The sequence below is a fragment of the Cetorhinus maximus genome, chromosome 21, assembly GCF_964194155.1.
Source record: "Cetorhinus maximus chromosome 21, sCetMax3.hap1.1, whole genome shotgun sequence".
Classification (NCBI taxonomy): domain Eukaryota; kingdom Metazoa; phylum Chordata; class Chondrichthyes; order Lamniformes; family Cetorhinidae; genus Cetorhinus; species Cetorhinus maximus.
Window position 1 is genome coordinate 35,612,724 of NC_135899.1, and position 26,513 is coordinate 35,639,236.

The window sequence follows — 26,513 nt, forward strand, 5'->3', positions numbered from 1 at the left end:
CAACACAGAGAAGGTTGGGCAGTGAAACCATCATCTGGAACTCAGTCAGGTCAGGGGAGCTTTGACATATAATCAGATCTGAAACTGGTCAGTGGTGTGGAACCTTACATCAGAACCAACCTTTCTGAAGGTTCGGCTGTGGGCAATCAGTCAGGGTGAGGCTGGGAAGAAGTGTGAGTGGCTCCAAACGTGGTAAAAGCTTCAAACATTCATCGAGCCTCATGAACCACTGACCCATTCCTACAGGTCAGTGGCTGTTCAAGTGTGAGGAGGGCTCCACAGGTTCCTAAGATTGCCTAACACGCAAGGTGCATTTGTTGTCCCACCAGTAACACGACAGCTACATGGAAGATAAGCCATTCAAGTGTGAGGTGTGTGATCGAGCTTTCACACATCCATTAACATTCGAGAATCACCAACGCAGCCACACTGGGGAGAAGCCATTCGAATGTGAGGTGTGTAACAAGGGTTTTGCACAGTTACCAGGCTTAGTGAAACACCAGCTCACTCACACTGGGGAGAAGCCATTCACGTGTGAGGTGTGTGAGAGATCATTCTCGGAGTTGTCGAAACTCAGCACACACCAACGCATTCACACAGGGGAGAAACCCTTCAGGTGTAAGGTCTGTGACAAATCATTCCTGTCGTCCTCGGAATTCTGCACACACCAACGCATTCACACTGGGGAGAAACCGTTCATGTGTAAGGTGTGTGAGAAATCATTCTCGGATTCATCAAATCTCCGCAAACACCAACGAATTCACACGGGCGAGAAACCATTCACATGTGAGGTGTGTGAGAAATCATTCTCAATATCATGGAGCCTCCGTAAACACCAACGCACTCACACAGGGGAGAAACCATTCAGGTGTGAAGTGTGTGAGAAATCATTCTCTCAGGCATCGAGTCTCCGGCAGCATCAGAGGATTCACACAGGGGAGAAACCATTCACTTGCGAGGTATGTGACAAATCATTCTCTCAGTCATCACATCTCCTGGACCATCGGAGGATTCACACTGGGGAGAAACCATTCACGTGTGTGGTATGTGACAATTCATTCTCAACATCAGCAAACCTCCGCACACACCAACGCCTTCACACCGGGGAGAAACCATTCACATGTGAGGTGTGTGACAAATCATTCTCAACGTCAGGGAACCTCCGTAAACACCAACGCACTCACACAGGGGAGAAACCGTTCAAGTGTGAAGTGTGTGAGAAATCGTTCTCTCAGTCATCACATCTCCTGAAGCATCAGAGGATTCACACAGGGGAGAAACCATTCAGGTGTGTGGTGTGTGACAGTTCATTCTCGACATCAGCGAACCTCCGCACACACCAACGCGTTCACACCGGGGAGAAACCATTCAGCTGCGAGGTGTGTGACAAATTATTCTTGACGTCATCAAATCTCCTGGAGCATCACAGGATTCACACAGGGGAGAAACCATTCAGGTGTGAGGTGTGTGACAAATCATTCTCAAGGTCAAAATACCTCCATGTCCACCAACGCATTCACACAAGGGAGAAACCGTTCAGATGCGAGGTGTGTGACAAATCATTCTCTCAGCCATCATACCTCCGTGAACACCAAATTATTCACACTGGAGAGAAACCATTCAAGTGTGAAGTGTGTGAGAAATCATTCTCGCGGTCATCAAGTCTGCTGGATCATCAGAGAATTCACACAGGGGAGAAACCCTTCAAGTGTGATGTTTGCGATAAAGCTTTCGTGAGATCTACGAGGCTCCTGAGACATCAGAGCATTCACACAGGAGAGAAACCCTTCAGGTGTGAGGTTTGTGATATGTCTTTCATCCAATCGTCTGAGCTCCTGTCGCACCAGAGAGTTCACACAGGGGAGAAACCCTTCAAGTGTGAGATGTGTGACCGAGCGTTCACACAGTCATCGACGCTCGTGCAACACCGACGCATTCACACTGGGGAGAAACCATTCAAGTGTGAGTTGTGTGACCGAGCTTTCACGCAGTCATCGGCGCTTGTGCAACACCGACGCATTCACACTGGGGAGAAACCGTTCAAGTGTGAGGTGTGCGACAAATCATTCTCACGCTCATCTCACTTTCTTGTACACCAACGCATCCACACTGGAGAGAAACCATTCACATGCAAAGTGTGTGACAAATCATTCTCACGGTTGTCAACTCTCTGTGAACACCACCGCCTTCACACAGGGGAGAAACCGTTCACATGTGAGGTGTGTAATAAGGGCTTTGCACAGTTATCAGGCCTGTTAAGTCACCGGCACATTCACACAAGGGAGAAGCTGTTCAAGTGTGAGGTGTGCAACTGAGCTTTCACACCGTAAACAATGCTCATGAAACAGTGACATATTCACACAGGGAGAATCTGTTCAAGTGTGAGGTGTGTAATGAAGGCTTTGCACAATCATCAGGCCTGGTGAATCACCACACATTCATATTGGAGAGAAACCATTCCAGAATGAGGTGTGTGACAAAGCCTTCACAAACTCATTGAACCTCCTGGTCCATCAGACATTCACACACAGGAGTGACTCTTAAGTGTGAGATTTACAAATAAAATTCTCTTGAAGTCTTCAAACATCCTGGAACACAAGCGATCTCAGGGGAGAAACCCTTCAGGTGCGATGTTTGTGAGCACGAGTGGATTCACACTGGTGAGAAACTATTCAGGCGTGAGGTGTGTGACAAGGCTTTCACATAGTCAGAGTGTCCCCTGGTCCATCAACGTACTCCTACAGGGGAGAAACTCTATTCGTATGAGTTCCTTAGGTAGTAATGGAGATATTTCAATTAGCCTCAATGTCTCTGGTCTATGGAAGGGGGCAATCAGCCAGGAATCCCATTCCTGATCAGTGACCCCAGCTGGGAAGACTGGGAAGCCAGGATGTGTCTCGGCTGTGATGGTCTCCATTGTCCCGCAACATTCACTGTATTGTTGAGAAAAGAGACATGCTGTCGAAGCGTTTCCTCTTGCACTCATCAGAGCAATTCACAAGAATCCCAAATTGCAAAGGGAACAACAATTTGTACTGCATGAGAAGCAAGTGCTGATTGGTTGGCAAGTGTACTCTGGTTGAAGTGTTGCCAAGGAGAATGCAACAGTAAGTGATAGTTAACTGCCAAGCTTTGTTTAATTTAAACCAGGCAGGGTGACTGTAGTCAAGGGATTACCCTGGAGAATGAACCAGGGAATGGTTGTACCCTGAGCTTTTGTTTACTTGGAAAAGACACAATGCTCCTTTTGTCTTCAAAGGACAGGGCCCAGTGTGTGAATATATGTAGCTTCTCATAGAATATATGTAGCTTCTGAGCTTCTATTCACAGTCAATTCATTAGAATGCGTGCCAGGATTTTCCTGCTATGGACAAGATGGAAATATCTCAATCGTTTCCACAGCATGATTTATCTTCCTTCTTGAAGATACTTACAATTGTCACATTCTTGTAGTTGGGGGAGTTCTTTTTCTTCCCAAATCCATAGGATGAGTTCATGGAGTCTTGATGTGAGCAGAAGTCCACCAGCTTTTGAAGACCTCAGCTGGAATACCATCGGGGCCACAGGCTTTGTTGTTTTTCATCTGTTTGATTGTTGCAGCTCTCCCATCGATGATGACTTACCCATGGATTCTACCGCAGACACTGAGGGATAGACTGGAGGGTTTCAGCTGCCACTGTGGATGCATGGTTGAGGAGTTGTTCCAAGTCTTCTGTCCAGCGTTAACAGATGGCATTGTCATCCTTAAAAAGAGAAACACCATCCTGTGAATGAAGGGGATTTTTCCCATTTATCTTGATCTATAGATCGCCCTGAAATGAAAACAGAAAATTCTGGAGGAACTCAGCAGGTCAAGCAGCATCTGTGGGAATTTTTCTCTCCACAGATGCTGCCTGACCTGCTGAGTTTCTGCAGCACTTTCTGTTTTTATTTCAGATCTCCAGCATCTGTAGCACTTTGTTTTTACTCTAGATGTCCCTGGTCGCATCAAAAGAAAAGCTTCACATGTCATGATCCAGATACTGCTGGATCCCTCGGGCTTTCTTTTCCCATCACATGTCCTTTATCTTCCGGATTTGTCTTTGGGCATCAGCCTTAAGCTGTTGAAATGCTGCCTTCTTGAGTTGTGACCTTGGGTTGTTCTGCCAGGCAATGAAGGCTGATCGCTTTTGTTCCAGGAGGTCACATATTTGAGCGTCATGTTCGTGGAACCAGTGATGACGATGCTTGAACCAAATGGTCTGGACACAGGAGTTTAGTACAGCTGGCTTTATTTTGATCCCACTGTTCAGGAATTGAGTTGGATGTGTGAAGATTTTCCAGATTGGTCATGAGCTGCACCTGGAATTCCTCTCTTCGGTCGGGCTGTTTTAGGGCTGAGACATTAATCTTCTTCCTCTTGGACTTTTGGACCTTGTGATGTGTTGTTGCTGGGTGGATGTTCATCACCAATCGAACAAGTCGATGATCTGTCCAGCGGGCATCAGTCCCCCACATGGATCGAGTGATACAGACATCACTTAGAACTTTGACTTGGCTTTAGACCTTCCAGAGGAACCTCCAATATGGCCTTTGTTTCCAGACAAATCCCCCCCTTTATGAAGGAGGCAGTGGCATAGTGGTACTGTCACTGGACTGGTAATCCAGAGACCCAGGGGAATGCTCTGGGCACCTGGGTTCGAATCCCACCATGGCAGATGGTGGAATTTGAATTCAATAAATATCTGGAATTAAAAGTCTAATGAAACCATTGTTGATTTTTGTAAAACCCATCTGGTTTACTAATGTCCTTTAGGGAAGGAAATCCTTACCTGAACCGGCCTACATATGAGTCCAGACCCACAGCAGTGTAGTTGACTCTTAAATGCCCTCTGAACAAGGGCAGTTAAGGTTCGGCAATAAATGCTGGCCCAGCCAGCGATGCCCACATCCCACCAACAAATAAAGAAAAGAAAAATGTCGAGAACAACACCAGGAACTCTTCATTACATTCATCGACATGATCAAAGCATTTGTCTCAGTAAATTGCAAGGCTCTATGGATTATGCTCCAATGATTTGTGCTCCTAAGAAACTTCATCACAATCCTGCAATTGCTTCATGATGATATGACTGCAACTGTCTTGAGTGGGAGATCTGAAACAGAAGCCTTCAAAATCCAGACTGGTATCAAGGAAGGCTGTGTGATAGCCCCCATTCTATTTACAATCTACCTGACAGTGACTGTTCACCTCATCAAAGATCAACTGCCCTCTGGTGTCAGTATTAAATACCATTTAGATGGGAAACTCATTTACCTCGGTCACCTCTGTGCCAAAATTAAACTGACCACCACAGATACACATGATTGACAGTTTGCAGTGACTGCAGTGCACCAGATTTGCAAACCTTTCTTGATCTCTTCAGTGTTTGTAAGATGGAAATGAACTCCATCCTGTGTCACTAAAGTTCGGTGTCATTTCTGACCATTGGAATTGAGAGCACAGGGATTTTAAAGAAACTTCTGTCCATAGTATTCTGAGAGAGTTTCTCCTGATGTGAGTGTGTGTGTTAGTAAAGTGAGCCAGTTCTCAGGAGTGGATATGGGGTAGAATCGGACCCTGCTTTAGTTGGTGATGTGAATTATAGACAGATCCTCTTCAGGTGACGGGTGTTTGACTAATACCATGGGTAATGTTTGTACTGTCCTGTCTGGGAGGACTACTATCCTGATTATGGTATCAATAAGATATAATAATGTCTATAATGTTATTGGAAATTATTTAAAAATAGAGTTCTAGTGGTGTCTGTGTCTAAGTTAGTATAGGTGTGTGTGTCTTAATTGGATTAATGCCAGCTGGCCTGAAGGCTTTGATGTATAGAAGAAAAGTTGGTTTGAAATGGTAATTCGGTAAACATAGGGAAGTTACAAAGTGAAGTGTGAAGGGGGCAATTTTCATTTTTAAATAAATCATTCAAAAAAATGAGTGCAATATTACACCTAGCCAGATGAAGTCAAACAATGTGTTTACTTTTCCCAAAGCTTACTAATATAATTGGTGTTATGAAAGAGTTTTATTAGAAGAGCTAAAGTTCAAAAAAACCTAGTAATACAATGAGAATTTGCATTCAAAGAGGAAAATATATATAAAGGAAGAGAAAGCTGTTGGAAAAAGAGAAGGGATTTTAAGATCTAAAGCCTCCAGCCTGTAAGCCTCAAACTGCTGTCTGCAAGGTCCCAGAGCTGAAAGAAACTAATTTTGAATGCGACTGTCCAGAATGTGCTTTTCCAGGGGTCTGTTTAAATCTATGTGTTTTACTTTGGCCTTAACAGAGGTGTAACGAGGAGTCACATTAATTAAGAGATTTTTGTAGTTATTATTGTGATAATTTTGTAGACATATGTATGTGCTTACAATCTTCCTTGTATTAATAAATGTTTAATTTAGTTTTATAAAAGCCTCTTGAGACTTGGTGGTCTGATTACTACTGGATTCAAAGCCTGCATCTCGAAACATACAAATTGCAAAAAATGGGTTATGACAGTCATTTCAAGTTTCAGGATGGTGAGTGGCTTGGCGGGGAATTTGTAGGTGATGGTGTTCCCATACACCTGCTGCCCTTGTTTGAGGTGGCTCTTCAAATTACACTCAGGGTTTTTGGGCATTCAGGCACCAACAATCAGTCATGCTCATGGCTCTAGTCAACATGGTGTGGCCAGCAAATATTTCAGCAAACTACAGGCCCACAGATAATAGGTTATTTCAGTTGTGTCACATAAACAGGAGAAATAGTTCACAATACTTTAATATAGTCATAATTATATTATAACCTCAATAATATTGTATGGAGTTTCTGCTTTGTTTTTTCATTTATGATAGAGTTTAAAATGGTGAACTTTCTTTCTATTCCTCTCATCTTTATAATACTGGAGGAGGAAAAATAGAGCGAGAGAGGAATGGGAGGAAAGAGGAAGAGAGAGGGGGAGGAGAAAGGTTGAGAATGAAGTGAAGAGTTAGAAAGAGGTGAGAGAGGAGAAGGAAAGAGGAAGGGATGAGGAGGAGAGTAAATGACTCCGCAGAGTAATTGACCATTAAATTCAATACAAAACTCAGAGCAGCAGCAGAGGTGACTGGAGTTTTATAGAATAGCTGCTTCCCCAAGGTGCTGGGAGTGATTGATAACACTCACATGACATTGAAGGTCACCCGAGGAGACTCACAGAGCTACCTGAACAGAAAGCAATTCCCCTCCTTCATGTAGTGTGTAATGTCCGTCTAAGAATACTCCATGTGAACATCACTCACACTGGATCATCTCACAATGCTTTCATTGTCAGGGACTTGGACATCAGACCCATATTTGGGGAAGGGGAGTGACCTGATGTTCAGCTGATTAGGAACAAGGTCCATCCCTTTCTTCAATGGCTGATGTCACCATTTCATGCGCCGCACACTGAGGAGGTGGTGTCGTTTATTAATGCCTCTCTGAGGCAGCTCACAGAGAGAAGCTAGTGGGATGTTGAAGAACTGTTTCAGGTACTGGCTACACCTGGGGGTGGATCACAGTATTCCCCAGAGCGGGAGAGAGAATGGTCACAATCATCCTCGTGTGCTGCACATTGAACAATATCACTCTCAAACAAGGTCTAGACTGGGACAGTCCAGGAGAGGAACCAGGAAAGGTGAATGGACCAGGACATCCCGGGACAGGTGAGTGGATTGGGACATCCCGGGAGAGGGGAATGGACCGGGACGTCCTGGGAGAGGTGAATGGACCGGGACGTCCCGGGAGAGGGGAATGGACTGGGACATCCCGAGAGAGGTGAATGGACTGGGGCGTCCCGGGAGAGGTGAATGGACCGGGGCGTCCCGGGAGAGGTGAATGGACCGGGGCGTCCCGGGAGAGGTGAATGGACCGGGGCGTCCCGGGAGAGGTGAATGGACCGGGGCGTCCCGGGAGAGGAACCAGATGATGTGAATACTATGAATCACAAACTGGAGCTGAGGGGAGCTGAACCACCAGAGGAAGCGATGCTTGGACAGAGCAGGGCTGTCAGATATCAACTCATGGCATATGGAACAAAAACAGAAAATGCTGGAAAAACTCAGCAGGCCTGACAGCATCTGTGGAGAGAGAAACAAATATTGTTTTGCGTCTGTATGACTTCTTCAGAGCTAAAGAGAAGTAGAAATATGATTAAATTTATACTGTTTAAGCGGGGTGGAGCAGGTGAAGCTGGATAGAAGGCGAGTGATAGGTGGGAGCAAAGGACAGATTGACAAAGATACCAAGAACTAAAGGACAAAGGGAGTGTTAATGGTAGTGGTAAGGGCTAAAGGAGGTGCTGATAGTGGCAAAGGCAAGAAAGCAGAATATGATAATAGCAGGACAAGAGTAAGCACTCTGAAAAGAACAACATGAACAAGTAATAGGTGGCCCTTGTGGCAGTGGGGTGGAGGGGGCAGTGGTGGGGAAAAATAATCGAAAATGGGATAAAAAGGGGGATTTAAAAAAAGGGATAAAACAATGAATAAAAATTAAAAAAATAAGTGGTTAAAAAATAAAAATGAATTTTGGAAAAAGGGGTGAAGATAGAGAACAAAATTCATGGTCTGAAGTTGTTGAACTCAGGGTTAAGTCCGGAAGGCTGTAAAGTGTGTACTCGGAAGATGAGGTGCTGTTCCTCCAGTTCCTCCACCTCATCCCCTTCCCACGGCACCTTCCCATGCAATGGCAGAAGGCGCACCACCTGCTTCTTTACCTCCTCCCTCATCGCTCACCTTCCAAGGGTCCAAACACTCCTTTCAGGTGAAGGAGTGCTTCACTTGTATCTCCTTCAATTTGGTCTACTGCATTCGCTGCTCCCAATGCGGTCTCCTCTACATTGAGGAGACCAAACGCAGACTGGGTGACCGCTTTGTGGAACACCTTCGGTCTGTCCGCAAGCATGACCCAGATCTTCCTGTCGCTTGCCATTTCAACACCCCATCCTGGTCTCATATCCGTCCTTGGTCTGCTGCAATGTTCCAGTGAAGCCCAATGCAAACTGGAGGAACAGCACCTCATCTTCCGATTAGGCACTTGACAGCCTTCTGGACTTAACATTAAGTTCAACAACTTCAGACCATGAACTCTCTCCTCCATCCCCAAGCCCTTTTTATTTCTTTTTTTCAAAATTCATTTTTATTTTTTATCCACTTATTTTTATTTTTAAAATTATTTTTTATTTATTTTTATTCATTCATTGTTTTATCCTCTTTTATCCCATTTTCGATCCTTTTGGCCCCACCACTGCCCCCTCCCCCCACCCCAACACCCACAAGGGCCATCTATTACTTGTTCATGTTGTTCTTTTCAGAGTGCTCACCCTTGTTCTGCTATTATCACATCTTGCTTTCTTACCTTTGCCACTATCGGCACCTTTTTTTTAGCTCCTCCATTACCATTAACACTCCCTTTGTCCTTTGGTTCATGACATATTTGTCAATCTCTCTCTCCTTTGCCCCCACCTATCACTGACCTATCCAGCTTCACATGCTCCAACCCTCTTAAACAGTATAAATTTCATCACATTTCTATTTCTCTTTAGCTCTGAAGAAGAGTCATACAGACTCAAAACATCAACTCTGTTTCTCTCTTGACAGATGCTGTCAGACCTGCTGAGTTTTTACAGCACTTCCTGTTTTTGTTTCAGATTTTCAGCATCTGCAGTATTTTGCTTTTATCATGGGAAGTGGACTTGCACTACTTCTAATGCACTAGAAGTGGACTAATCCTACTTTTCTCTCTGAGTCACTGAATCACTGCAACTCACAGAGACACCCCCAGCATCCGGCCACTCTCCTCTCTCTCCCCTTCAAGTGCCCCTCTTGTGTCCCCCTCAACCCTCCCTCCCCAGCACCTCTCTCCTGTTTCCCTCACTGCTGTGTATGTGCTGATCCTGCCATTGCACGTCATCGCAGCCTTGGATGCTGTATCTTCCTCTTCTGATCTGCTGTCAAACACATCCGAGGTTACACATCCCACACTGATGTTGTCAGTTTGAAAGTCTCCGAGGATGAAGAATGTTATTCCCACACTAGAAATCTCTGTCAAACATTTACCAGAAGGAATTGAGACAGCAGCTGTAATAAGTAAGCTTTTATTCAGATGGGACAATGACAAGTTTAAATCCCCACCTGATCTGCTGCTCAAAGTCGCCTCCGTTTCACCGGTCAGTTTCCCAAACTTCAGGAAATTCATGTTACTCCAGAAATATTTGGATTGGCTGTGAGAGACGTCAATCAGAGAGCCCCACCCACTCTGCCCCTTCCCTCCTCTTCCTGTTCCACAGCTGCTTCACTTCCTGTAGGGACTCAAAACCTACTCAGGAGATGGTGAGTGAACGAACACAATTTATAATAATTACATCACATAATATCCACACTAATCTTCAGGCAGCCTGACTATCCTGTGGGGAATCAGCTGTGGAAATGCCCCTTATGCTGTGTGAGAACATCCAGCTGAGAGAGCTGTTTACTCGGTGCTTTGTGCTGAACTGTTTGCCTGGAGCTGTGTGTTGGATATTGAGTGTGTTTATTGGAAGCATTTCCCTTCTGATTTACAGGCTGACTTTTGTTGATGGCTCATTACTGAATATGAGAAGGTGAGGTGTAATTATCTGGGAGGTGCAGAGTGTCTGAGGATTCTTACTGATTTCCTATTGTTGAGTTCTGTGTGTGTTGGGAGCTGGTTATTATCCTGTGGACTGTGAATGGTCAGTTCTGTCTGTGTGTTGGGATCTGGATATTTCCTGTCTTTTCAAATCCCTTCAAGAACTCCCACCCTCCCTATCTCTGTAACCTCCTCAGAAAACATAATAAAAAAGGACTAGCATTTATATACAGCCTTTCACAACCACCAGATGCCCCAAAGCTCTTTGCAGCCAATGAAGTACTTTTGAAGTGTGGTCACTGTTGTCATGTAGGAAAGGTGGCAGCTAATGTGTGCACAGCAAGCTCCCAAATTTTGTTAATGCTCTTGCAAAGCACCTTGGGCCATGGAGCTATGTTAAAGGAACTATATAAATGCAAGTTGTTGTTGTTGATTTTCGTTGTGTAAAAAGTCAGAAAGTGACCAGGCGTTCAGTAGGAGCAGTGTGATTCCCCTCATTGTTCACTATCCCACTGATGCTCGCTCTGAAGCAGTCTCCCAGTGAGGGGGCAGACTCATTGTAAAGGGAGATAGGGTTATAACCTATAACTGGCAGCAGAGCAGGGTAGGAATGGCTGCACACTAGTTCAAACTCAGTGTGTCAAGGAGCACTGAAGGATGCACCTTCAGGCTGCAGTCCCCCTCCCTGCATGGACAGAGTGGGAGGTGGGGCTGGGGGTAGTTCCTGATCTCAGCCCAGATAGAGAGGAGGCAGTGGGCAGAGAGGCAAGCAGCAGAGAGGGAACCAATGCTGCTCCTGACATGTCGATCTATTGGTTTGATGATAATTATGGAATGAGGGCTGTGCCAGGAAGTGAGATTGTGGTGGAATACAATCCTGCTGCTGCTGATGGCTCACTGCACCTCATAGATACCCAGTTTTGGGATCTGTCCTTAGTCTACTTCCCTAGTGATGATTAACATGGTGAAGTACTCATTCATCAGTTGGGAGAGGAGTGGTAGTTTTCCTTGAACTTCTTTGACCTGAAACCATGAGACTCCATGGAGTCAATATTGAGATTTATCCACCTGCCAGTGGGATGGGACATACCCAGGGGTGGCAACGGAGGAGTCTGGGATGTTTCCAGATTGATATGATTCAGTGATTATCATTGCTACTTGACCAGTTTGTGGGGCAGCTCTCCTCACTTGAGTACTTGTCCTCAGACCTTGGCAAGAGAGACTTTACAGATTTCACTGGGCTGAGATCACGTTAATCTTATTCTGACACAGTGCCAGGATTGTCCAGATCTATCTGATTTTCTTCTTATTTTTGGACTTTGTAGTGACTGTTTATCATTGTTTGCTTGGTCACTTCAGAGAGCAGTTCAGAGTCAACCATATTATGTGGAACTGGAGTCACATGTAGACCAGACCAGGCAGTTGTAGCAGCAATATTTGGGCTTTGAGGACAATCTGAAAGTTTTCATGTTTTTATTTTGATTCTAATCAACAAATTCCAAAATTTATTAAATTTAGTTTCACAGCATGGAGTGGTTGAGGTGAACAGCATAGACACCTTTAAGGGGAAACTAGATAAGCACATGAGGGAGAAAGGAGCAGAAGGATATGCTGATAGGGGAGATGAAGAGGAGTTGAGAGGAGGCTCGTGTGAAGCATAAACACCAGCATGGACCAATTGGGCTGAACTGACTGAATATTTTCCTTAGCTTCTAGCACTTCCTGTCCAGTGTGTTTTCTTCAAATCATTTTGGAAAACAAGGGGAGAAATTTCAAAATCTCCACTGATTTAACATTTTTCCTGAGTGACGCAAGCTCATAGCGAATTGGTAGTGAATTGTTTAACACTCCGCCCGACTGACTTTTCCATTGTCCTCATAGTGCCTGGGAAGATGAGAACCTGGGTTGAGGAAAGAAAGCAGCCACATTGTCTGCTCCTGGTAACTATCCAGTGTCCCTGCTGGAAGCAGAGGATGTGTGACAGTCAAGTGAGGAAAAAGAAAGGACTTGCATCTGATCCCCCACAGGGGAATAGCAGACAGGCACTCACTGTGGAACAGTATCCAACTGAGGAGTCAGCCTCTTCAACAAAGGAGGAGTGGGAGTTGGATTAAATCATGTTTCCTTTTCTGTTTTACAGAAGGATTGCACCATACTACACCAGAGATTACAGAGAGGATAGACACCACAGATAGATCCTGACTATCATCCAAGGAACAACTGCACAACTGTGGGAAGACATCCAGTCCCTTTGCAGCATTGCTCAACACAGAGAAGGTTGGGCAGTGAAACCATCATCTGTAAATCAGTCGGGTCAGGGGAGCTTTGACAGATCATCAGATCTGAAACTGGTCAGTGGTGTGGAGTCTTCCATCAGAACCAACCTTTTTGAAGGTTCGGCTGTGGGCAATTGGTCAGTGAGGCTGGGAAGAAGTATGAGTGGGCTCCAAGTGTGGTGAGAGCTTCAATCATTCATCGAACCTCAGGGACCACTGACTCATTCCTACAGGTGAGAGGCTGTTCAAGTGTGAAGTGTGTGAGGAGGGCTCCAAAAGCTCATAAGACCTCCTAACACGTAAGGCGGATCTCTTACAGCCACTGTTAAGCCAAGGGCTCATAAAATCTCCCAATGCACAAGGTGCATCGGTTGTATCAGTTGTAACACAAGGACGCCTACATGGAAGGGAAACCATTCAAGTGTGAGCTGTGCGCCCGGGCTTTCACACACAAATCAGCACTCGTGAAGCACCAACGCATCCACACTGGGGAGAAACCATTCACGTGTCAGGGATGCAACAAATCATTCTCGGACACATCGACCCTCAGGAGACACCAACGCGTTCACACAGGAGAGAAACCATTTAGGTGCGAGGCGTGCAACAAATCATTCTCGTGGTTACTGGCCGTCCGTGCACACCAACGCATCCACACAGGGGAGAAACCCTTCACATGTGAGGTATGTGACAAATCATTCTCACACTCATCGAACCTCCGCACACACCAACGCATTCACACTGGGGTGAAACCATTCACGTGCGATGTTTGCAACAAATCATTCTCACAGTCATCAAACCTTCGTGTACACCAACGCATGCACACAGGGGAGAAACCATTCACATGCAAGCTTTGTGATAAAGCTTTTCGGACGTCTTCAACTTTCCTAACGCACCAGAGGATTCACACAGGGGAGAAACCCTTCAAGTGTGAAGTGTGTAACAAATCATTCCCTGGGTCATCAAACCTCCTCGCACACCAGCGCATTCACACAGGGGAAAAACCCTTCACTTGTGAGGTGTGCAGCAAATCATTCCTGGACTCAGCGACCCTCCTCGCACACCAACGTATTCACACAGGGGAGAAACCATTCTCTTGTAAAGTGTGCGACAAAACATTCTCTTGGTCATCAGCCCTCCGTGTGCACCAACGCATTCACACAGGGGAGAAGCCATTCACTTGTGAGGTTTGCAATAAAGCTTTTGTGACATCTACGATCCTCCTGACACACCAGAGGATTCACACGGGGGACAAACCATTCAGATGTGAGGTTTGTGAGAAGGCTTTCACTCATTCCTTCCACCTCCTGACACATCAGAGGATTCACACAGGCGAGAAACCCTTCAAGTGCGAGGTGTGTGACAAATCATTCTCACGGTCATCGACTCTCCGTACACACCAACGCATTCACACTGGGGTGAAATCATTCGCGTGCGATGTGTGCAACAAATCCTTCTCGAGGTCATCAAACCTCCTGTTCCACCGGAGAATCCACACAGGGGAGTAGCCCTTCATATGTGAGGTTTGTGATAAAGATTTGGTGAAGTATTTGACCCTCCTAGAACACCAGAAGATTCACACAAGGGAAAAACTCTTCGTATGCAATGTTTATAAAAAGGCTTTCACCCAATCCTCTGATCTCCTGAAGCATCAGTGGATTCACAATGGAGAGAAACCCTTCAGGTGTGAGGTGTGCGACAAGGTTTTCACACAGTCAGGGTATCTCCTGAACCAGCAACGCACTCACACAGGGGAGAAACCCTATCGGTGTGAGTTCTGTAATAAAGCCTTCACACAGTTGTCAGACCTCCTGGAACATCAGTGAGCCCACACGGGAGACAAACCCTTCCAGTGTGACGTGTGCCAGGATTGTTTCATCTATTCCTCTCTTGCCATACACCGACATCCCCACATAGACCTGGAGACGGGTCACCTGCTTCCGTTACACTGAGAGTTGTCTGTGTTGTTTATCCTCCAGTGCTCACACAGGGGAGCTGTCATTCCAAAGCACTGTCTGTCTCAGCGTCAGTCTCAAACCTCTCCAACCATTAGTCCAATCATTTCAAGAAGGCCAATTTAACCTTAGACCAGATCAACATACATCACCAAAACAAGACATCAATATGTATAGAAGCTCCTGTATAAACTCAGCATCCTTTCAGTGCAGCGTCAGGTGCAAGTCAGTCACTGACTCTCACTCTGACCAAGAAGGCAGTCAAACACCCAGTGGTTAGAAAGGCTTCAGCTTCTGATCTACCAGCACAAGCACCCAGGAGAGGAGCCATTTCTGGGATAGTAATGGAGGGACTTCAATTAACCTCAGCATCTCTGGTCTATGGAGGGGGAGAATCAGACAGGAATCCCGTTCCTCATCAGTGACCCCAGATGGGAAGTTAGGGGGAGGGCAGGATGTGCCTCGGATGTCACAATCTCCATTGTCTCACAACATTCACTGTCTGGGTCTACACATGCTGAATGGCCACTCGAACAGAGCACTAGAGGCCAATCAATGTCCACAGTCTGTACTCCAGGTCAGTACCTTGAGGATTGGAGGGAATATGAGATGGAAAGAGGGCATCAACCCTTCATCACAACTTGCATTTATACAGCACCTTTAATATAATAAAATGTCTCAAGGTGTTTCATGCAGACATAATCAGGTAAAAATTAACACTGAGACAAAGAAGGAGATATAAGGAGGGGATGTCACTGTGTCTCTGGGAGGATTTCCTCAGCCACAGGAAGTACGTGATTCAGGAGAATGTGTGTCAAGATCTTTTTGTTATGAACAAGAGGGAAATACCTTAATAGTTTCTGCAGCATGTTTATCTTCCGTCTTGAAGATAGTTACAATTGTCACATTCCTGAAGTCGGAGGGAGTTCCTTTTCCTCCCAAATCCGTAGGATGAGTTCATGGAGCTTTGATGTGAGCAGAAGTCCACCAGCTTTGAAGACCTCAGCTGGAATACCATCGGGGCCACAGGCTTTGTCATTTTTCATCTGTTTGATTGTTTGTTGCAGCTCTCCCATGGATGGGGACTTACCCATGGATTCTACCACAAGCACAGGGGGATAGACTGGAGGGTATCAGCTGTCACTGTGGAACCATGGTTGTGGTGTTGTTCAAAATGTTCTTTCCAGCGTTAACAGATGGCATTGTCATCCTTAAGAAGAGAAATACCAACAAAGGGGATTTTGTCCCCTCGGTCTATTGATGGCCCCAGTGACTTCAAAAAAGATTCACATGTCATGATATCAGCATATTGTTGGATCTCTTGGGCTTCTCTTCCCACCACATGTCCTGTACCTTCCGGATTTGTCTTTGGGAATCAACAAAGCTTGAACCAAATGGACTGGGCACAGGAGCTTCATACAGCTGACTTTATTTGAGCCCAATGTTCTGGAATTGACTTGGATGTGTGAATATTTTCCAGATTCCTGATATGAATGTGTTTGTGTGTTAGTAAAGTGAACCAGCAGTTGGGAGTGCGTATGGGGTAAAATCGATCCCTGCTTTAGTTGATGATGTGAATTAGAGACAGATCCTCTTCAGATGACGGGCATTTGACTAATACCATGGGGAATGTTTGTACTCTCCTGTCTGGAAGGACTACTATCCTGAGTATGATGAGGGAGTCAAGTTGAGTCCCCTCAGCCCATCATACCACGATGTAATAACGGTGTGATATGTTCATCTTACACTCTTCAAGATTCATTTCATGTTCTGGGAAAGATCTTGAGTCATTTTCAAATGTTTTGTTATTTTGGTTGATTCAAAGTTTGATGCAAACTGAATATTGTGTTTTTGTTTGTCTGCTGTTTAATCAATTGTCTGTGTAGATTCATAACTCACAATAATTTCATCTATTTTAGCTTAACCCAATCTACCTGATTTGTCAGCATGGTGTGTTCCTATTCACAAACAGTCAGGAGCCTACATTAAGAGTCTTGTACACAATATATTGATCAATGTCACTGTGGGCTGGTACATATTTTTCATCAATGGGTTTATAATTCCTAGTTCACAGGAAGCATAACATTTCCCTAAGGAAGAAAGATTTGGATTTATATATCAACTTTCATGAACACAGAACGTCTGAAAGCACCTTACAGCTAATGAAGTGTTTTTTGAAGTGTAGTCACTTTTCATGTAGGAAACATGGCAGCCAATTTGTGCACAGCAAGCTTCCACAATCAGCAAAGTGATGATGACCACATAACCAGTTTTTGCAATATTGATTGTGGGATCCATATTGGCCAGGACATCAAGAATGTCATGCTCTTCTACAACCTACTGTCATGAGATATTTTACAGTCACCTGAGAAGGCAGACCCCTCCCCCTGATCTCCCTTGTCCTGATTCTCATTGAATCATAACAGCACAGAAAGAGCAGCAGACCATTCTGCCCATCATGTTTGTGCTGGCCCTCTGAAGGAGCAAATCGCATCGCGCCACCCCCCTACCTTTTCCACGTAGCCCTGCACACTTTTCATTTTAGATAATGATCCAATTCTCTCTTGAATTCCTCAATGGAACCTGCCTCCACCACCCTCTCAGGCAGTGCATTCCAGATCCTAACCACTTGCTGTGTAAAAAGCTTTTCATCATGTCGCCATTGCTTCTTTTGTTAATTACCTTAAATCTGTGCTGTCTGGTTTTCGATTCTTCCACCAATGGGAACAGTTTTAACTTATTCTAATCTGTCCAGACCCCTCATGATTTTGAATATTTCTATCAAATCTCCTCTCAGCTTTCTCTTCTCCAAGTCCAACTTCTCCAATCTCCAATCAGAAACCATTCTCATGAATCTTTTCTGCATTTTCTCTCATGTCTTCACATCCTTCGTGAAGTGTGGTGCCCAGAACTGGACACAATACACCAGTTGTGTCTGAATCAGCATTTTATACAGGCTTAACATAACTTCCTTGCTTTTGTACCTTATACCCCTATTGATAAAGCCCAGGATGCCGTATGCTTTATTAACCGCTCTTTCAACCTGTCCTGCCACCTTGAATGATTTATGTACATAGACACCCAGGTCCTAAGCTCCCTCGAAGCTGTGCACCTGTTCTGCTGAACACCAGTCATCAGCTGATGCGTATTTGATTATTAACAGCGCTCACATGGCATGTGGACAGTGTTCTGCTACTCCATCAGTTGTTGCTTCATGAAGATGTGATACTACACATGGCTGCATTTCCACTGGTGCCTGATCCCACTCGATGTGGCCAGGCCACGTGGGAACACCTGATTGGCTGGCAGCTCGTCCAGTAACAGTGCAGGAAGAGAGCGCGCTTGGGGAGTGGGAGAATGTGGAGAAAAGAAACCGTCATCGGAGGAGTTTGTCTGACTCGCTGTGAACCAGTAAGTAGCTTCTGAGGGACTGAGTTCTGTTGGTGCAAATATTTGTTTCTGAGATACAATTCTGGGTTTGTTGTTAGTCCAGCAGAGACGCTGCTGATCAAATTGGAGGGTAAGGATCCAGTGTGGAGCGGGAACACAAGGATCTACAGAATCTTTCATACTAAAGGCAGTGAGCGGTGTGTGAACACTGTGAGATCCCATGGCCTGCTCTGCTGCTGCCATTGACCATTCCCCCCACACAGTGATTGCTGCTTCCACCCCAGTAACACAGAGACATGAGCTCCACAGTAGGGGAAGTGGAAGCCCCTTCACCAGACCCCCACCTGGTTCAAGTCTCTCCAGCTCTTTGCAGAGAAAAACCACAGAGGACCAACACAGGGTTACTGCTCCCCCAATGTGTCAATGGGAGAGGCTTTTTCTAAAACTCAGTATTTATTGACTGTCAGTTCACATTTCTGAGCATTATTAAATGGGTCGTTGACAGTGTGTTCTGGACTTCTCACTCACCGTCTTTGTTCTGTTCTGTATCAATGTCAACTTGTTCTTTGATATAGACTGAGTCTCAGGAAGTACATCATCGAAACTCTGCAGTCCTCCTGTCACATTATGCCACTTTATGCCAGATAACCAACTTTAACCAACCTTCCATAACTTTTAGCAGTTCAAGAGTAGCAATGTCTCAGTTAAAGTGGAGTAGATTGTTAACTAGTGAGCTAATTAGGAGATTGGAATTTGGTTCAGTTTGTATGTGTTTCAGCCTGGGTAGAGGGATATTTTGTTGGTTTAAGTAGCTCTATGAAGGTTATTTATACCGTTTCCTACTAACAGCCATGTCGAAACAAATGCAAACAGCATCAACCAACAAAGCAGGAAATCCCAAATGGAAATGCTGCCTCATGCTCAGAGGAGAGTGGCTGGACGAGAGAATAAAAACAGAGCCTCAACAATCTAGAGACAAGATTCATGAACAACTGAGGGGAATATCTCAGTCCAGTGCTGATGTGAGTTTGATCTGGAAACTTGGTGCTGAAGCTGGAATATCAGTGACTTCTCTCCTGACAGGAAATGGGAAGATGGATGGAAGTTGGACTATCTGAAGAAGCACTTACCAAACAAAGGTCATAAATCTGCTGGACATATTCTTAGAAGCAGAAATTCTCACCACTGGGATTTGACTGACTATTGAAGGATGCGTGACATTTAGGAAGGACAGGGAGCTAGGAAAAGATGGCGGGGTGGCTCTGTTAATTAATGATGGTATTAGCACAATAGAGAGGGATGACCTAATTTCAAGAAACCAGAATATAGAAATGGTTTGGGGAGAAATGATAAATACAAGTAGTCATTTGTGGGAATGTTCTACAGGCCGCCTAGCAGTAACCATACACTGGGTATAAAGGCAGAAGTGATGGGAGCTTGTCAGAAAAGTATGGCGATAATCATGGGGGAATTTCAATCTGCATACTGACTGGGAAAATCAGGTGGGCAAAGGTAGCCTAGATGAAGAATTCATAGAATGTTTATAGGATAGTTTCTTAGAACGTGCTGGTACCAACTAGAGAGCAGGCTATACTAGACCTGGTATTGTGCAATGTGATAGGATTAATTAATGACCTCACAGTCAAGGCACCTCTAGGCAGCAGTGATCATAATATGATTGAATTTTACATTCGGTTTGAAGGAGAGAAGACTGGGTCCAAGACTAGTATTTTAAACTTTAAGGGCAATTATGAGGGCATGAAAGCAAGCTAGCTAAAATGAACTGGCAAATTAGGTTAAGGATCGGCCAATAGAGATGCAGTGGTGGATATTTGAGGGAACATTTCAGAATGCACAGAATAGATACATTCCAATGAGAAATAAAAATTCCAAGGGGAGGACCCACCATCTGTGGTTAACTAAAACAATTAAAGATAGTATCAAACTTAAAAAGCAAATAATTACGCTAAGATGGGTGGCAGGTCAGAAGATTGGACAAAATATAAAAAACAGCAAAGAATGACCAAAAGATTGATAAGGATAGGAAAAATTAAAGTATGATAAAAAGCTAGCTAGAAATATAAAGACAGAGAGTAAGAGTTCCTGTAGATATTTTAAAAAGAAAGAGTGAATAAAGTGAGCTTTGGTCTGATAGAAAGTGAATCTGAGGAATTATAATGGAAAATAAGGACATGGCAGATGAATTGAACTGGTATTTTGCATCAATCTTCATGATAGAGAATACAAGTAACATCCCAGAAATTGATGTAAATCAGGAAATGGAAGGGAGGGGGGAACTTGGGAAAATTACCATCACCAGGGAAGTGGGACTGAGAAAATTGTTGGACTGTGAGCTGACAAGTCCAGGGTCCAGATGGACTTCATCATCGGGTCTTAAAGAAGTGGCTAGTGAGATAATTGATACGTTGGTTTTAATTTTCCAAAATTCCCTAGCTTCGGGGAAGGTTCCATTAGATTGAAAAATAGCGAATGAGAGGGAGACAGAAAGCAGGAAACTACAGGCCAGTTAGCCTATCATCTGTCAAAGGGAAAATGTTGGAATCTATTATTAAAGATATTATAACAGGGCACTTAGAAAAATTCAAGGCAATCAGGCAGACTCAGCATGGTTTTGTAAAAGGGAAATCATGTTTAATCAATTTATTGGAATTCTTTGAAGGAGTAACATGTGCTGTGGATAAAGGGGAACCGGTGGATGTACTGTACTCAGATTTCCAGAAGGCATTTGATAAAGTGCCACATCAAAGGTTATTGTGGAAAATAAAAGCTCATGGTATAAGGAGTAACATATTGATATGGATAGAAGATTGGCTGGCTGACAGGAAACAGAGGGTATACATAAATGATTTTTTTTCTGGTTGACAAGATGTAACGAGTGGTGAGCCACAGGGATCAGTGCTGGTACCTCAACTTTTATAATTTATATAAATGACTTGGATGAAGGAACTGAAGGTATGGTTGCTAAATTTGCTGATGACATAAAGATTGATAGGATAGCAGGATGTGAAGAGGACACAAGAATGCTACAAAGGGATGTAAATAGGTTAGGTGAGTGGGCAAAGATCTGGCACATGGACTATAATGTGGGAAAGTGTTAAATTGTCCATTTTGGCAGGAAAAATAAAAAAGAAACATATTATCTAAATAATGAGAGATTGCAGAGCTCCGAGATTCAGAGGGGTCTGGATGTCCTATTGCATTAATCGCATAAGGTGAGTATACAGGTACAGCAAGTAATTAGGAAAGCTAATAAATGTTATCAATTATTGTGAGGGGAATTGAATACAAATGTAGGGAGATTATGCTGAAGTTATAGAGCTTGAGTGAGACCACATCTAGAGTACTGTGTACCGTATTGGTCACCTTATTTAAGGAAGATATAAGTGCGTTGGAGGCAGTTCAGAGAAGGTTTACTGGAGTAATACCTGGAATGGGCAAATTGTCTTATGAGGAAAGGTTGGATAGGCTAGGCTTATATCTGCTGGAGTTTTAAGAGTAAGAGGTGACTTGATTTAAATATATAACATCCTGAGGGGGCTTGACAAGGTGGACGTGGAGATGATGATTCCTCTTGTTGGATAATCTAGAACTAGGGGTCACTGTTTAAAAATAAAGAGTGGCCCACTCAGGACAGAGACAAAAAGAACTTTTTCTCTCAGAAGGTCATGAGTCTTTGGAACTCTCTTCCTCAAAAGCTGGTGGCAGCAGAGCCTTTGAATGTTTTTAAGGCAGAGGTAGATAGATTCTCGATAGGAAACAGGCTGAAAGATTATCGGGGGTAGGCAGGAATGCGATTACAATGAAATCAGCCATGATCTTATTGAATTTTGCTGTGAGAGACGTCAATCAGAGAGCCTACCCACTCTGCCCATTCTCTCCTCTTCCTCTTCCACAGCTGCTTCACTTCTTGTAGGGACTGAAAACCAAGTGAGGAGACGGTGAGTGAAGGAACACAATTTATAATAATTACATCACATAATATCCACACTAATCTTCAGGCAGCCTGACTATCCTGTGGGGAATCAGGTGTGGAAATGCCCCTTATGCTGTGTGAGAACATCCAGCTGAGAGAGCTGTTTACTCGGTGCTTTGTGCTGAACTGTTTGCCTGGAGCTGTGTGTTGGATATTGAGTGTGTTTATTGGAAGCATTTCCCTTCTGATTTACAGGCTGAGTTTTGTTGATGGGTCATTACTGAATATGAGAAGGTGAGGTGTAATTATCTGGGAGGTGCAGAGTGTCTGAGGATTCTTACTGATTTCCTATTGTTGAGTTGTGTGTGTGTGTGTTGGGAGCTGGTTATTATCCTGTGGACTGTGAATGGTCAGTTCTGTCTGTGTGTTGTGATCTGGATGATTCCTGTCTTTTCAAATCCCTCCAAGAGCTCCCACCACCCCCCTATCTCTGTAACCTCCTCAGAAAAGAAAAAAAGAGACTTTTCGTTATATAGAGCTTTCACGACCACCAGATGTCTGAAAACACTTTACAGAAATAATTTATTTCGATGTGTGGTCACTGTTGTAATGTAGGAAACGTGGCAGCCAATGTGCACACAGCAAGCTCCCACAAACAGCAGTGTGATGAGGACCAGGTAATCTGTTTTTTCATGGTGTTGATTGAGGGATTAATGTTGGTCAGGACACCAGCGATAACTCCCCTGTTCTTCAAAATAGTGCCATGGGACTTTTTACGCCCACTTTACAGAAATCAGAAGGGGCTCGATTTGACACCCCAATTGAAAGACAGCTCCTCTGACAGCACAGCACTCCCTCCTTAATTGGCCCGCCCATGTAAAATTACGGCGCACCCCCAGCTGGGGGCACTAATCGGGAATCCACCCGCCCGCACCTGCACAACCCTCCCGATGGGGGGAAAATGCTGTCTATGGAGCCAATGTTGAGGACTTCCCACCTGCCAGTGGGATGGGACATACCCAGGGTTGGTGACGGAGGTGTCGGGGATGTTTCCAGATTGATACGATTCAGTATCACTGCTACTTGACCAGTCTGTGGGGCAGCTCTCCTCACTTGGGTACTTGTCCTCAGACCTTGGTAAGAGAAACTTTACAGATTTCACTGGGCTAAGATCACCTTAATCTTATTCTGACGCAATGCCAGGATTGTCCAGATCAATCTGATTTTCCTCTAATTATTGTACTTTGTCGTGATTGTTTATCATCGTTTGCTGGGCCACTTCAAAGGGCAGCTCAGAGTCAACCATGGTGTGTAGGACTGGAGTCACATGTAGACCAGACCAGGCAGTTGTAGCAGCTTCCCTTCCCTGAAGGAGAATATTTGGATTTTTAGGACAACCTGAAAGTTTTCATGTTTTTATTTTGATTCCATTCCTCAAATTCCAAACTTTATTAAATTCAGTTTCACAACGTGGAGTGGTTGAGATGAATAGCAAAGATGCCTTTAAGAGGAAATTAGATACGCACATGAGGGAGAAAGGAACAGAAGGATATGCTGATAGGGCGAGATGAGGAGAGGTGAGATGAGGCTCATGTGAAGCATAAACACCAGCATGGACCAATTGGGCCGAATGGCCTGTTTCAACACTGTAATTCTATGTATGTAACTTTCTCTGGTTGGATTTGAATTCACAATCTCTGGGTTGTTAATCCAGCACCATAGCAATTCGGCTGCCATACCTGGAGACACATTTATTGAAATCTCTTTTAATGCCTTCTTTAAAGATTTTACCTGAAGGCCTCAGCCTTTCCCAAAAGCCTGGGCTTGGATTTGATAGTTTTACCCAGGGCTGTGGCTGATAGCTGAATTTGGGATGTGCAGTCTGAGTGAGTGCAGTGTATCTAATTTCCCAGGATAAACCAGAACCCTTCACTCAGCTACACTGAAGCAATATTTTCCTTAGCTTCCAGCCCAGTGTGTTTTCTTCAAATAATTTTGGAAAACAAGGGGAGAAATTTCAAAAATCTCCATTGAATTAACATTTCCCATGAGTCATTTTGATATTAAACACGACTCAAACTCATAGTAAATTGATAGCCCGTTTTACACTCCACCCGACTGTCTTTTCCATTGCGGACATGGTGCCTGGGAAGATGGGGGTCAGGGTGTAGGAAAGAAAGTAGCCACGTTGTCTACCCCTGGTCACTATCCAGTATCCCTGCTGGAAACAGGGTGTGTGACAGTCAAGTGAGGAAAAAGAAAGGACTTCAATCTGATCCCCCACACAGGGGAATAGCAGACTGGCACTCACTGTGGAACAGTCTCTAACTGAGGACTCAGCCCCTTCAGCAAAGGAGGAGAGTGAACTGGAGGAAATCATGTTTCCTTTTCCTGTTTTACAGAAGGACTGCACTGTACGACACCAGAAAATAGAGAGTTTAGACACCGCAGGTAGATCCTGGCCAATATTTGAGGAATAACTGCATGACTATCTGAGAGAAACCATTCAAGAGTGAATTGTGCGACCAAGCCTGCAAACAGCCATCAACGCTCCTGAATCACAGATACATTCACACAGGAGTGAAGCTCTTCAGGTACGAGGTGTGCAACAAATCATTCTTAAAGCTATGGAACCTCCTCATGCACCAACACATTCACACAGAGGAGAAACTATTCACATATGAGGTCTTGAGAAACTTATCAGCCATGATTGAATGGCGGAGTAGACTCGATGGGCCGAATGGCCTAATTTCTGCTCCTATGTCTTATGGTCTGTAATAAATCATTCTTGCAATCATCGAACCTTTGTGCACACCAACATTTTCACCTGGGGAGAAATCATTCATGTGCAAGGTGTGCAACAAATCATTCTCAGACTCATCAGTCCTCCGGAAACACCAACGCATTCACACGGGAGAAACCATTCATATGCGAGGTATGCAACCAATTATTCTTGAATTCATGGCACCTCCGCAGACACCAACATGTTCAAACCGGGGAGGAGCCATTCAGGTGCAATATGTGACAAAACATTCTCACATCCAACGACCCTCTGGCAACATCAATACATTCACACAGGGGAAAAACCATTCAAATGCGAGGTCTGCGACAAATCATTCTCACGGTTAATGAATCTCCATGCACACCAAAGTATTCACACAGGGGAAGGAGCGGTAAAGTATGAGGTGTGTGACAAAGTTTTCACGCAGTTCAGGAGTCTTCTGCTACATCAAACAATCCACTCACGGAAGAAACCCTTCAAGTGTGAGATTTGCGTCAAAGTTTTCACCACACCTTCAAGCACCCGAAACACCAGAGGATTCGCACAGGAGAGAAACCCTTCAGGAGTGAGGTTTGTGACTCCATAGCTTTGAGGTTCCATAGCTTTGAGAATGATTCGTTGCACACCTCGTACCTGAAGAGCTTCATTCCTGTGTGAATGCATCTGTGATTCAGGAGTGTTGATGGCTGTTTGCAGGCTTGGTCGCACAATTCACTCTTGAATGGTTTCTCTCATGTAGTCATGCAGTTACAATCCTCAAATCTCCTGATACACCAAAGAATTCGCACGGGAGAGAAAGCATTCAAGTGTGAGGTGTGCGATAAAATCTTCATACAGTCATCAACACTCATGCTACATCGATGGATTCACAGTGGGGAGAAGCCATTTCCATGTGAGGTGTGTGACAAATCCTTCTCAAGGTCATCCTATTCCCTGCTCCATCAGAGAATCCACACACGGGAGTAACTCTTCAATTGTGTAGTTTATGATAAAGCTTTTATGATGTCTTCGACTCTCCTGGGATACCAGATGACTCAAACAGGGGACAAACTCTTTAGGTGCGTTGTTTGTGACAAGGTTTTCAACCTCTTGAGAACACCACCAGGAACTCTTCATTACATTCGACTCGAACAAAGCATTTAACTCAGTAAATCACGAGGCTCTGTGGATTGTGCTTCAATGATTTGGATGTCCAAGAAACTTCATCACAATCCTGCAATTGCTTCATGATGATATGACTGCAGCTGTCTTGAGTGGTAGATCTGAAACAGATGCCTTCAAAATCCAGACTAGTGTCAAGCAAGGCTGTGTGATACCCCCCTGTTCTATTTACAATCTACCTGACAGTGGCTATTCATCTCATCAAAGATCAACTGCCCTCTGGTGTCAGTGTTAAATACCAACTAGATGGGAAACTCATTTACCTTGGACCACCATAGATAACAACGTAAGAAATAGGAGCTCCACCATTCAATGAGATCATGGCTGATCTTGTACTTCCACACCATTTTCCTGCACTATTCCCATTTACCTTGATTTTTTTTT

General features: G+C 44.4%; 2 protein-coding genes, 1 long non-coding RNA gene and 1 pseudogene across 5 annotated transcripts in view; 2 read left to right on the forward strand and 2 right to left on the reverse strand.

Annotated features, from left to right (window-relative positions):
- LOC144695280 (uncharacterized) lies at positions 1–16,795 on the forward strand. Its single transcript, XM_078566195.1, is given in 2 exon segments — positions 1–2,303; positions 13,339–16,795. Coding segments are annotated over 2 exon segments (3,480 nt in total). The 5' UTR covers positions 1–344; the 3' UTR covers positions 14,860–16,795.
- Positions 1–26,513, forward strand: part of LOC144695267 (uncharacterized) — a 556,511-nt gene that overhangs the window by 412,399 nt on the left and 117,599 nt on the right. The gene's annotated exons all lie outside the window — the stretch shown is intronic.
- The window catches only part of LOC144695167 (uncharacterized), a 78,035-nt pseudogene that overhangs the window by 15,902 nt on the left and 35,620 nt on the right, over positions 1–26,513 (reverse strand). The gene's annotated exons all lie outside the window — the stretch shown is intronic.
- Positions 15,504–26,513, reverse strand: part of LOC144695297 (uncharacterized) — a 13,686-nt gene continuing 2,676 nt past the window's right edge. Inside the window, exon 2 of the long non-coding RNA XR_013579926.1 lies at positions 15,504–16,796. This is a non-coding gene — a long non-coding RNA (uncharacterized LOC144695297). The remainder of the gene's footprint in view (positions 16,797–26,513) is intronic.